The sequence below is a fragment of the Motacilla alba genome, chromosome 3, assembly GCF_015832195.1.
Source record: "Motacilla alba alba isolate MOTALB_02 chromosome 3, Motacilla_alba_V1.0_pri, whole genome shotgun sequence".
NCBI classification, from domain to species: domain Eukaryota; kingdom Metazoa; phylum Chordata; class Aves; order Passeriformes; family Motacillidae; genus Motacilla; species Motacilla alba.
In genome coordinates, this window is record NC_052018.1 from 93,004,655 (window position 1) to 93,018,794 (window position 14,140).

The following is a 14,140-nucleotide window of genomic DNA, read 5'->3' on the forward strand; positions in this document are numbered from 1 at the left end:
CATGGCCTGCAGCTTCCTTGTGAGGGGCAGCAAAGGGGGAGGCACCAATCTCTGCTTCCTGGTGACCAGTGACGTGACCCAAGGGAACAAAACGGTGTCAGGGGAGCTTTAGGTTGGATATCAGGAAGAGTTCTTCCCCCAGAGGGTGGCTGGGCACTGGAACAGGCTCTCCAGGAATGTGGTCACAACACCAAGCCAGGTAGAGTTCAGGGAGCATTTGGACAATGCTCTCAGGCACATGGTGTGACTCTTGGGGTGTCCTGTGCAGGGCCAGGAGTTGGACTCAATGATCCTTGTGGGTCTCCTTCCAGTTCAGGAGATTCTGTGACTCTGTGCTCATCCCCTTCCATACTACAGCTAAGTGGTTAAAGGACTCCTTCAAGAGTGAGGTAGTTGGGGTTCAATCACATGCTCCACTAGAGGCAGTTGGGCCTGCTGTCCCTCTGGAATGGAAATGTCCACGTAGATGACCCCTCTGTTCTTGGAATGCTTCCCTATAGAGGTCAAGGGGGAGTTGATGTCCACACCACACTGCCACATGCCCAAATCTCTGGAAAAAAAGGCCGAGGTCATGGCCATGTTTGTGTGGGCCTGACAGACAGACACGGTCTGAGCATGCCTTCTAGACAGACACCAGCTACTCAGCCCTGCCAAGACATGTGTCCAGCAGAAACCTCCTTGGTGTCTGTGAGTCTGTAATGCCAGCTTCTGAAACAGCTGTGACAGCTAAACAGGACTTCTGAGGATCTGAATTCCAGATTTACACTGACCTAAGCTGGAGTCCCTTAACTCCCTTTGCTTCTGCTCAACCATCTGTAAAAGGATGGATGGTTATAAAAATATTTCCCTGTGAGAATCACTGTCCAAGTAAATCCTGGTCAGTGTTTGGAAACCTGGGGCAGTAAATCCACAGAACTGACTGCAGATGGAAATGCTGGTGTTTAGCCACTTCTCTGCAGGAAAAAAATAGGGCAGCATGGCAACAGAAACCACAATGAACAATGTCTTTAAAATCAGAGGTCATGGCTTCTCAAGAAGTCACCACTAAGTCATGGATGGAAGCTGTTGCCTGGCTAGCCTGGTTAAACTGAAATTTCATATTTAGGCTTTTGTAAAAAGCTTTTTGGGGTCATAAACAATCTTTATAAACTGTGGTATAATCAGCATCACAAATATTTCATCATACTCATACAGAAATATAAAGAGCCTAACAGGCAGCAGTATTACCTTCTTACAATTATGAAAGACCACATGGGAACATGGAGCAAACAAGAAGTAATCACATCTTAGGGATGTATTAAATGACAAAACACAAAGAGCAGAAAGCCAAGAAAAGTTTCTTATATCTTGACTTTCTGGATATTCTGCCTCAAAAAGCATTAAGTCTGACATCATGGGGCATGGCTCAGCACCCTGCCAAAAGATGTGTCGTGGTTAAAGGCTGTACTGTCCCCAGAAAAACACGAGAGGGCTCTGAAATCAGCTACCAAGGGTTGCTAATCAATGTTTCATCAATCTGCTGGCCCCTGGCTCAGACTGCACTTTGAAGTGGAGCCAGAGAGAGAAGAGAGGGGAGAAAACTCCCTAGAGAGCATATACTCAGAGAAGTGAAGAATTCCAGTTACAGGTAACTAAGCTTGTTTTTTTTTCCATCATAAATAGAGCCTTCATAGATCCCTGTTCCTGGAAGAAACCTGCTATCAGTCTCTCAAAATGATCACAGGACAACCTCAAGGTTCATCGGCATAGCAGGAAGGGGCAAAACTTATGAGATGCGGGACAGGATGTTCTGAGAAGAGTTACCTTACTACAGTGAGCCTGTTCAGGCTTAGTAGAACTAACAGCTTCTGCAATAAGGGCAGAAACAAGGGCACCAAAATCACCTTGGGCATAGATACAGAATAATGATGTTATTACTGTAGATGCTGACACTGGAAGAAGCCCATGAGATGACTTCCATCCCTGAACCACACAGATTCATCTGCCATAACACTCTTGAAACCTCCTATCTGTATCAAGGAAACTTTGTTTTGAACTCAACTCCTGCAAAGGGGATCCTCAGGCAGTGAACAGCCTGTGGAGAATGTGAAACTGTCCCTTACTGCAGAGATCTCACCAGGCAGAAGGGTGCTGGGGGCAGCTCGCCTCAATGAAGGCAGCAGTCCTGACCTGCTCCTGACTTCCCAGGTCAGGAAGAGCTGAGATACCATGCACAGCACAGAGGCGAGATGCTTCTCACCCTTCCTGCTTGCAAAGGAGCAAGCCAAAGAGCTTATTACCAACCAGCAGTGGCTTCTGGCTCCCTCCATGTCCAACAGGCACTGTACCGTGTGCCATTCTACACTGTGCTTAGTCTACGGTCCATCACAGGTGTCTCTGTGATGGGACAAGATCTCAGCTCTGAATGTGTCAGCAGCTTGCACCAAGTTCCTTCAGACACTCAGAAAACAGCCTTTTGCCTTAGAAAAAGTCTCATTTGTAAGTCACCACCTCTCCCTGGCTTTGAGCACTGCTCAGAGCTGTAGGGAGTTACAGAGGGCTGTAGGTTCTGGGGAACCACAAGGTCAGACCAAGCCAATCCTTTTACATGTGCACGTAACTCTACTTCTGTGTGTAAGTGTCATGTACAACTTAGATCTCTGCTCTTCTGGTAAGCAAAGACTCTACACACTGGTGACTGCTGGTCTTTCCAAAAAGAAGTCAATGCTGGCACTGCTTGGCAGATGCCATGAGAGACAAATGAGCAATTTGTAGTGATCCTCTCTTTCTAAAGCTGTTTCATGGAGACCTCAAAGACCCAGCACTACTTTGAGACTTTGCTTTGGATTTCTTGACTTAGATTTGTTCAGTTTCTAGCCTTGCACTGACATAAATGCAGAATTTTCACAGGGTAATTATTCTCCAATATAGTAAGATACTTTAGGGTCATATAAGATCTGACATCAGCAAAGTCAGAAACACAGCCCTCAATTTTTGGTTATGTTCAAACAGCAATCTTCAAGACAATTGAAGAGACCACAATCTTGGCTGGTTGAAATGAAAAAACCAAGGAACCTCCCTCTCACCATCAATTGCAGCATCCTTCACAAGTCTTTGTGAACTGACTGTCCTACTGGCTGGCTAATTTGTAGTTACTAATGAGCACAAAGCTTATCTACCAAAATCTAGCAGCATTAGGATAATGTATTCACATCTGGGCACTTCAGTATCAGGCAGGTATTAGCAAAGCAGAAAGTTTAAAAAGTGGGCGCAGTTTATGGTGGACAGAGCAAAGGCTAGGTAAAAGAAAGTATCACATTCATTCATGAGCAGGGGAACAAGAAGGTAGTAATCAAACTTGTGCTTCCTGATTGCCCCTTCTCAGATTGCCTCATACTTTTCCCTCTTCAACATTGTCACTCTCTCCTTATGGAGGTCATAAACATATAATGGGATATGGGATAGATTTCAGATCCACATTTCTAGTACTGTGTTAATTAAAGCCTCTTAACATTGCTATTCATCGCCACTGTTCAAATGCTAATAATAAAACTACTAAACCCATTCTGGAAAAGGGAAAGAAAATAGGCAAAAACTTTGCGACTTAAACAAAATTACCAAATTTTAAAGGAAGCTTATTCCATATAACATAGTATAATGCCAGTAATTAATGAGAGATGTAAAAAGGTTTAATTCTAAAAGATAGAAAATTAAATAATTTGTTTCCTATGGGTATATAATGAGATAGTTACCAAGTTCCCATGAGAGAGATAAGCAGATATTAAAAGGTCTTTCCAATACCTGTAATGGCTAAGGGCAACAGCTAATTCAATAGATTCAATCAAAATCATCACTTCTTTCTCTGCTCCTGATTTATTACTTTGGCTCCAGTTAGTCATCACTCATTTTAGTTTGCTTTTCAGCAGCCATAAATTATGCCTCATAAATAAAAAGATACAATCAAGGAAATCATATCAAGGAAATATCTACAGCCCTGGAGTATATTTTCCCCTGGTACTCACACTAATGTCTTTTTAAAGGTTAGCTTGCTTGGTTTTGAGTATGTCGGAACCAAAAATTACTGAGAAGAGTCCTGCATGAGTGGTACTGTAAGAGTCTCACTGGTAAACCTGGGCTCCAACAAATGCAGTCTAATAATGAAAAAAAATTCTAGGTGTCGTTGCATCAACACACTTAAGATTATATTGACAAGAAAAACACACTGCCTGAGGTGGGGCTTAATGAACAAAATTATGTGGTTGAAAATGGCCCTTTTCTACTAGGGGAAAGGAAGTATCTCATTCTGCAAAAGGATATCTAGAGTAGGTATCATCATAGCATCAGTGAAACAATAGTTATGTCTTCTTTACTTTACAGTACCTGAGGTCAAGCGTGGTAGTCTAATGCAGATGTAGTATGAGAAACTCTCCTTAATAGGAAGCAGAAACCTCATAAGAAAAAACAGTCTTACAAACAAAATAACAAGAAGGGAATGGAAGAAAGAACTACTTTTTTAAATGTCACAGCCTTGCAGTGCATCTTTCTGTCAGAGAGATGGGAAGAAATGGGGAATTTAAAGAATGAAGAGGAGTCAGATATGAAGGATGTACAAATGGGTAACTATCCATCAGTGGTCAACCAGAAAACCAGTTTTACCTGATTTTAAACTGCAGAAGTCACTGACCTGTTTAACAGTAACTAATCAGCACAAGCTGGAGCTCAGCCAACAATGTGATAGACAGGCTGGTAAACCAAGTGTCCTTCCTAGCATTGGAAAGTGACCAATAGGGCCAACATATTCTACACCCCATGTAGTTGGCCCTACATTAGTCTTCATGACTTTGCACCCATTTTTTTCTCTTTATCTCTCCAGAGTCAGAATATTATTTGTTTCCTCATTGAGAGGACACAATACATATTTACCCTGGTGTGTCTTGGGGTATTTCCTAGTCCCTTCAGCTGCCTGCAGTAACAGGAGGGTGAGAAGGACTCTCCACACACAGGAGGGATGCTGAGCCTCTTAGAGTGGTCAGCACTGCACCCTGTCTTGGCACAACACCTCCAGCACTGCAGACCCTGTCTTGGCACATTGAATAGTCTTCTTGGAGAATAAACCTCTGTAGGGAGCCATAAACCTTTCTGAAGAGGGACAATTGTAATTTTCTGTCTTTTACATGTTCTGTGCCTGCCAAATAGAAATAAGGATGTGTCCTAAACCAGGAAGACATTAAGCCATTAATCTGAAGAAGCAGTTTTAAGAACACAATTAAGTGTAATTGTGGAGGAGTGATACTGCATTTGCATGGAAATCACGCCATACTGTGACAGCTCTGCTTTGCACTAAATGCCACAAATCTCTGCTCAGAAGAGCTTTCCTTAGCTGAGAAAAACAGGTTTGACTCTATAGGCTGCTATATGGTAACACTGCACACCACTTCCAATGATTCCCAAGGAGCGCCTATACACTCTTGTTTCAGAAATATTCCAGGAAACAAAGGATTGCACTTGCAAACTCATTGGGCCTCATGAGTGATAATGTTTGCTTTAATCAGGGGGATTTTCAGGAGATCACACAATAGTACACGGTTAATAGAGTTGGGGATATCAGGCAGAATTCCAACAAATACCTAAAAGATGCTCTAGAAGATGCAAGTGTCTAAATGTACAATAAGACCAACAGAGGGAGTTTCAAAGATCTTAGTGTTTTGAAGTATGGAAATAGGCACTGTATGCCACTTAAAACCCGACTGCAAACTAGCAGGTGCTAATATGCTCATGCAGAACTGGCCCTTTCAAGTATAAATGTGCTTCCTTGAAGAACAGTGACCAGAACATTTTTGGGGGCATAGTCCCTTCTGTCAGCATGAGCTTCTAAACTCACATCATCATTTCTGGAAGTGCAACTTTTGCACCTGGTTTTATAAAACCTAATATTCAGCTGAAGTTTCCAGGAAAACAAACAAATTAAAAAAACAACAAAACCCAATGAAAAAATTCCCCAAAAGCCCAGATTCAAAAGTCCTGATTTCAGGTCCAAAGAACCTATTAGAGCATTGAACTAAATCTCAATATCTCCAAAAATGCTGGAGAGAGTCCCAGCACAGCACTTTGATTTTAACTGCATTCTGCTGGAGGAAATTCAGTTGCATTTAAAGTTTTATGTCCAGCAAACAAGCCTCAAATACAGAGACAGGAGAATCAATATCCAGTTTAAGTGAAATATAAATCTGGGTTTCATCAGCATAATAGCAAAAGCCAAGCCCTATACTTATGAATAACTTGTCTCACAGGCAAGATATAAATTGTCAACAATGGAGAAGCTCAGAATATATCCCAGAGGACTCCTGCAAGTACTTAAATGGAAGACAACTCATGCATTGAAAAACTTCTCAGGGTGAAATAAATGGCCACTGATGAAAAAAAACCCAAAAATTATTTAGAGTTCCAATCAAAAGCTCAGCCTGGTTATGAAGCAGAATCAAGACAAAAAGCTAAGTCTTGAATACAGCACAATAAAGCACAGGAATCTGATCAAGAGGTTTCTCTTTTTTTTTTAATCTGTCATTGATAAGTCATTAAAATGTTGGCTTAAAAAAGTCTCTGTGGTATCCACTTCCCAAAAAACAGCTTCTGACTGAGATAATTAAAAGTTAGCCCAGCTGAGAACATCCTATAGCCAATATCTACAACATCCAGCTTGGAGAGTTTTTCTTCACCTAAGAAAGATTCCTAGCAAGTATGGTTTGGGTCTGCTACCGATGCTTACTGTCTACTCAGCCCCATCTGCACTTGAATTCACATTCCCCATAGATCCTGCCTAAAGCAGCAAGGAAATCTGGTCTAACAATAGTTCTGCTGACACAGGCTGTACAATCTCCATCCTTGCATCTGCAAGGATAGAGAACTTGATCCAAAACTCAGTTGGACACAGCCCTTGAAGCCTGGTCTATCTGGACCTGCCTCAAGCAGGGAGTTAGGCTGGATGCCTTCTGGATGTCCCTTCCAAACTGCACGACTTGATGAGTCTATGACACGTGTGCATGCAGCAGCTGGATAGACTAATGTGATAAAGCAAATGTTTAGGTTTAATTCTTCATAGTTTCTGGTTACTTAAAAGGAGAAAGCAATAGCAGTGGAACAGAGCTACCAAAGAACCTGATCTATACAGTGTGCTCTCATTAAACCTGCAGATGACACCAAACTGGAGAGACCAGTTGATATGCTGAAGGCCAGATCTGTCAGTCAGAAGGCCCTAGAGAATGGGAATTTCAGCAAGACAGATGCAAAGTCCTGCTTTTTGGGAGGAATAACTTTTTGCAGCATCACAGGGTCATCATTACTGACCAACTAGGGAGCACTTCTGCTTCAAAAGACCTAAAGGAAGAAGGCTGAACACGAGCCAGCAGAGTAATCTGGCAGAAAAGATGGCCAGCATCCTGAGCTGTTTCACAAGAGCACAGCCAGACAATTAAAGGAAGTGATTACCTGCCTTTATTTAGTGTCTGTTTTGGTTTGGCCCCCAAATAACAGAAAGATATTGATAAATTGGAGTGAGTTCAGTGGAAGGCCAAGGTAATCAGGGGGTTGGAAAGGTGCCTGTAAAGAGAAGCTGTGGGACTTGGGCTTGTTCAGCCACGGAAAGAGATGGCTTTGGAGGGACTTGATTGCAGCAGGCTAATGAGAGGGTGGTGCCTGTTTCTTTACTATGGTATATGCTGGGAGGGAACAAGAGAAAATAGGTGTAAGTTAAAGCAAAAAAGGATCAGACTGAAGATAACAAAAAACTTTTTTGCAATTAGGACAGTCAGGCAGTGGAGCAGGCTGTAAGGTTACAATCTTCTCCCCAAAGGTTTTCAAGATGCAACTAAATAAAGCCCTGCAAAACTTCATCTGACCTCTTTACCGACCCTGCTTTGGGCAGAAAGCTGGGCTGGATGGCCTCCTGAGAGCCCTTCCAACCCGAATTATCTTGTGATCCTATAAAGCCAATGAACCTGTAAAAGAAAGATTGCTCCACCTTGCCCAAGAGGTAGAATGCACTGTTTCAGGTATATATTAAACAAAATGAGAATACCAGCCATCAACAGCAAATTCACTTTTGAACCACCAAAAAATGTACTTGTCATTCTAATGACTAATTTAATGATAAAACAGTCCCTTTGGATGTAAACTGCTCTAAGATCTAAAATTAATCTAAGATCTAAATTAAAAATTAATTCATAATAGATTGGGGAGGATAGAAAAAGAAAGAAAAAAAAAGGAAAAAAAGCCGCCTTTTAAGAACTAGAATTTCCCATAACAGAGACTTGCAGAGGCTCAGGAGGGTACACAAACATTTAGCATATAATACACAGGCACCTACTACTAAGGTAAACAAATGCTGAATGAATATATTGCTTGTATGGAATTATTTTCAGATTCTCAAGTCTTTAAAATACATTCACAACAATCATAATGCTATTAACAGTGTGTATGTTCATTGTAAGTGTAAAGTAAGGTTCTCAAAGTGTACTGAAATCATAATCAGAGCTGCTAAATAGCTTCAATTCCCACCTGATATTCGTACTCTGTGTAAGGCAGCAACTTGTCATCTTTGAAGGAGGTTGAAGAACCATTGTAAACGAGCGAGAGGTCTAAGTTTATGTGGGCTTGAGTTGTTCGCCTCCTGTAAAGTTCATAGTATAAAATCTTCCCGTTTGGCTGCTTCGGGCCGGTCCACAGGATGGAAGCAGTCGACTGGAAGCCGCCGGCTGTTTGTATTTCAATGAGAGGGGCCGGCTGCGCTGCCGGCGGCGCCTCCAGCGTCTGCACCGATGCCCACTCACTGGAGGCGCAGCCCAGCTCCGTGCAAGCTTGGAGCTGGACTTCGTACCTTCGGGAACACAAAGCAGGAGCAAGGTGATTAAAACGCTGCAGATACAAATATAAACCGTGCATGAGATCGGGTGGATTTCTTAATTTTTCCCGGTCTTTGGAATTTTCAATAGGCACACAATTTGCATTAACACATGGGTCATGTGCTGTGCCTTGTGTAGCAAAGAGGAAGAACACTGTCTTCTGGGTTTTTATTTGGGTGTGGTTTGGTTTTTTTCAGAGCAATTAACATCAGCAGGAGTCAAGTGATCAAAATATTCTTTATTTTGATGATATAAATCAAAATGATGATTCATTGTAAGAGATGATTTGGATGTCATTTGAGAACTGTAGAGCTCCTCTATTACTCTCTTTGGATTTAGATTAGTTATATGTAAATAGTAGACAAACTTATCAGCCATATAACACACACAAATTATGCCTACACAAATATATAAGGAAGGGTCAGGTAAATAATCAAGAATTAGTGGGGACGATATTAGTTCAGTATCAAGTGCATTTCTGTAGCAGAGTCTGGTACCCTCTCTTAAGTTTTAGCTTTCGCTTAATCATAAATCACTTCTTTCCAGCTCAAGGGCTAAAACATGGTCCATTAATTTCAGCTCAGCTACCCTGTGAATAGTCTGTGATCATGACTTTGGTCTCCCTACCCTGAATTTTGTTAAGTAAAGCCCTATTTATTCTCCATAGCAGACACCATGTGAATGATACACCAGTACAGGATTGCGGGTTTTGGAGCCTATAGCAGAGTGCTGAATTAACCTTTCTATAAATTACAATCTAAGTCAACACTATGCACTTCATCAAGATGATATAAAGTTGGTGTTTCTATAAATTAAAAAGAAAAAAATCCTTCCTTTATTATTTACTTTTTAGCAAACAACCCCGTGGGTCTGACTATGTTTAAGCAAGATGTCTGAGCTGCCTGCCAGCCCACTGCACCCCCCCACAACATTTATTCAACAATTGGGTTCTTCCAGACTTACCTGCTATAGGGCTGTAGCTGTGCCACTATGTATGACCGTCTCAGAAAGGAAACATGAGATGCATCAAAGTCAAAAGTCTTCTTTCCCGTTTCACCAGGCTTGTGGAGTGAGATTGTGTAGTTTCTAATGTCACCATTTACTTTGATAGGAGGATCCCAGGCCACCAAAATCTCACTGGAAGACCATGCCTGCAACCTAGGAGGCAACATCCCAGATGGAGCAGAGGGGTTGGTTTTTATCTGAGCTGAGGGACTGGTGATGCTGCCCTGGCTGTTATTTGCTGTGACAGTGTAGCTGTACTCCATGCCTGGCATTAGGGTGAAATCAAGATACCGAGTTTCCAGACCAGAGTAAACAAGCACACCATCCCTCCTTAGGTCGTAGCTCGTGATTTTGCCATTGGGCTTTTCTGGGCGTTTCCATGTGATTTCAATGGACTCCGAGCCCATGACCAGCAGTCTGGGAGCTTCCATATTTAATGGTGGAGCCTCCATGGTCATCACAGACTGGGATGTGCTAGATGTGCAGCCCCCAGCAGTACAGGCGACCAATGCAAAATCATACTGTGTGTAAGGCTGCAGGTTAGAGACCAGCATTTGCAAACTGTTGCCAGGATAATACTCTTCATTGCCTAATTTCAATATGTACTTGGTGATATCTCCATTTTGTATTTGGGGAGGTCCCCAGGATGCACTGATTTGAGTGGCACTGACAGCCTGCAGAGATGGGGGGTCCACCATGGCAGGAGCTGCTTCCAGTGTCCGTATTGCAGCTGGTTCACTGGTAGAGCAGCCCCCCATAGTACAGGCAACCACTGCATAGCTGTACACCGTGTAGGGCAGCAAGTCCTCATCCATGTAGCTGAGAGTAGCAGCGTCGAAGCTGAAAGGATAGAGAACATCATTCTTCAGCAGCCTGTATGACTGGAGAACGCCATTGGGCTGTGCTGGGGGCGTCCAGGATATGAGCACTTTATGGGGGTTGGCTGACACCACGGATAAACTGGGGACAGCAAGACCTTTTGGGGCAGTTTGACTAGTCTCTGCCATTGTCCAGGAACTGTCAGTGTAGCCTGCTGCATTCCAGGTGCGTATTTTATATTCATACCTTGTCCATGGCTGTAAACTTTTATCATTATAGGTGAATGTATTGCTTTCAGTGTTATACTCTGTGAAAACAATTTCCCCATCTTCTGTTGTTGCTCCATGCCCTGCAACAGTCTCTTCTGTGTGTCTGTGAATAACTTCATAGCGAATTATTTTTCCATTCGGATTAATTGGTTGCAACCAGCTCAGTTCAACGTTGGTGCCATTCACCGCCTGGATTACAGGTGCCATCTGGGACACTGGGGGAGCTTCATCTGTCCAGATTGGCTGGGGTGGAGAGCGAGTGCAGCCTGCTGAATTGCACGCCTCCAGCACGAGCGTGTACAGGGTGTACGGCTCGAGGCGCCGGAAGAGGAACTGACGAGATAAACCACTGTACTCCAGGTGGACATCACTGAAAACATTGTAGATCTGGTGAATTATGGAAGAAAAAGAAAGGCAGGCAGGGAAGGAAGGAAGGAAGGAAGGACAGAAGCGAGCATAAAAGGAAAACAAAACAAAACAATTTTTGTCAATACCCAGTAGATGAGACCCTTAATCTTTGCAATAGGGTAAGTGCTATTAACCAATGATTCAGAAACTTATTCTTGCTAGTAACAATCAGCTCACAAACAGATCATGGATACAAAAGGAATGTTTTGATCCAATTTTCATGATTTTTTGTTCATTTTGAATGCAGTAATAAATCACTTAGTGACAGTTTTCATTATATTTGATTGTTATCAAGTTTCATTGCAAGGCTCTCACAGGCCAGCAGAAAGCTTCTCATAGACTAGCTTCAAAGAATATCCCTTAAGGGAAAAAAACCTCCAAATAAACCCATCTAGTTGCAAACCTTGCAGGTAAAGGTTTACACTCACTTGAAACCATTAAGCTAAAAGATGCCCCAAATTTCAGAACAACATTCTATTAAACCCAGGTTTTCTACAAACACATTTTGGTCATGTCCAGTTTCACAATAAGTAAGATTATGAGCTTTCATGTGCAGTTTTCTATGCATTAAATGAACAACTTGGTTCAGTGTACATGAAAATTTACAGTCACAGAGCAGCAAAAAAATGTCATTATTCATTTTAATAGAATTACAAGCATAGAGAACTCACAGAGTGTCTTGGGCTTATATAGGACTTCCATCTTTTTTTAAACTATAATGCTTTGGATTGATTCTTTTTCAGAAAAAAAAAATTGTTTTAATTTGATACTCAGCATTTCCATTCTGTTTTTTAATCCAGTGAATTTTCAAGATGAATTTTACCTTAATCACACCATTGGGTTGGGAGGGCTCTGACCATTTCAGCAGCAGAGCCCTGCCATTTTCTTTCTTTTCCACAGTGAAGTTGCTCAGGCCACTGGGTGAAGCTTCCAAAGTGCGCACAGATGTCCAGGGGCTTGAAACCTGCCCGGCATTGTTTACAGCTACGACATGAATATGATATGTTGTGAAAGGTTTCAATCCAAATAAATGAGCCTGATGCTTTGTTCCCTGAAGCAAGAATACAGATGTTTGAGTTAGTTAAAAAAGTAATCAGCATCTGTGGTTTATGTCACTTGGAAAATGAGGCCTCAGCTCTGGGTCACTTCTGACTGCTTTGCAGAATACCCCATCTGGTTACTAGGATTTTTTTTTTTTTGGTGGTATTTTTTTACTGAGCCTCAAAAAGAAATTCTTATGGTTTAAAAAATTATTTATCATGATGATGGAGCCTTTGGAGTGAATTCCTTGGGAGTCCTCCACAGTCTGAAATCTCAGCTAGGACACAACTTACAGTTCATTCAGCCTGTGTCTGAGCTTGTTCAGTGAGGATGAAGCTTCCTGGTATTGGACTCAAGCATGTAAAAACCTGTGGTACATGAGTGATTCCTGCCTCTACAGAAATCTTACACATCTTGTGTGTACATGTGACATTTCATAGGCATGCTGTCCTGCTCTCAGGCCATGGTAATCCGGATAAACAATTTATGAATCCCATAGGGCTCAGCCAGGGCTGCAAGGACTGGGGCCGACCTGCTGCCACACCAGAGCGCAGCTCAACAGAGGGATATGGTGGGAAGGCAGGCTGATGGACATCAGCCATGGCCAGGAGGGGCCACTGGCATCCCAGGTCACCCCAAACAGCACCTGACATAAACCTGACACTGCTTGGGCAAGGAGAGCCTCAGCACAAAATAGGATCTAGGCAGGAAGGCAAAAAAGCCATGGAATTATTCTGAACAGTCACAAAAGGCACAGTGATCAACAAAGAACAGGAGAAATATGTTCCAGTAGGAGAGTGTGAAGATGTCTGGGTTGAAGCAACAAAGAAAAAAGGAGTTTAGCTGATCACTGATATATTTAATCTCATTTTTAGCTGTACTTTGGCATGAATTATATAGACCACAAGAAAGGGACTGCAGGAATTCAGTTGTCTTCATGTGTTAGAAAGATCTGAAGTAAATTTCCCTGTATCAGTAAGTCATATTAAGTTGCTAAATGCTAACATTTCCAATTGTTTAATATTTAAACATTTGTTAAGCTATCAGACTCAGAAACAAATTTTAAAGAAATATTAATTTCTTTTTTTAAATATTAAAAGTTAAATCATAAATATTTAAATAGTTATTTCCTCAAAACAATGAGTTAGTCTTTTAGATAAATATAGCACAGCATTCGAATGACCATTATGAATATTAAATCTGAAGATGCCACAAGTACAGATTATAAACATACTTTTCTGATAAATGATTCCTTTTTTCTGTTAAACAGGGCAAACACTAGCAAGATTAATAATGCAAAAAAGTATAATTCTTTGTTAGGAATTCCCAGTCATCACTGCCAAAAAAGCATAAGCTGAAATGCAAATAGCAATCCCCTCGAACAGATTATATATAAAAAAGCTCTGGCTGCGGTGGGACATTTAGAGATATCTTTTGTCATAAGAAACATGGAAAGCATGTGGGCTATAAAGCAAAAACATATGTATATTGTCAATAGCAGCACCTGTTCAATTACAGTTTATTTCGGTATGGAGAATTTCATTCAGCCCCTAGATGGCAATACTATCAAACACTTTTTGTAACATGAGTACTTAATGATTAACAACGTGCGTTCAGTCATCCAACATACTCAAGGCAGCCATTAAAAAAATAACAAACCTGATTTCATTATAGATTCTTTTAATAAACATTTATGGCTTAGATCCTTGAAAGTGGAAGCAT

The 14,140-nt window shown here is 41.7% G+C and overlaps 1 protein-coding gene across 2 annotated transcripts in view; it reads right to left on the reverse strand.

The window, feature by feature from the left end:
• Positions 1-14,140, reverse strand: part of USH2A (usherin) — a 374,988-nt gene that overhangs the window by 19,700 nt on the left and 341,148 nt on the right. For both annotated transcript variants that reach the window (XM_038134130.1, XM_038134129.1), the window contains exons 62-64: positions 12,201-12,428; positions 9,840-11,356; positions 8,533-8,851 (exon numbers count right to left, since the gene is read on the reverse strand). In XM_038134130.1, the coding sequence (XP_037990058.1) occupies positions 8,533-8,851; positions 9,840-11,356; positions 12,201-12,428 (2,064 nt within the window). The remainder of the gene's footprint in view (positions 1-8,532; positions 8,852-9,839; positions 11,357-12,200; positions 12,429-14,140) is intronic.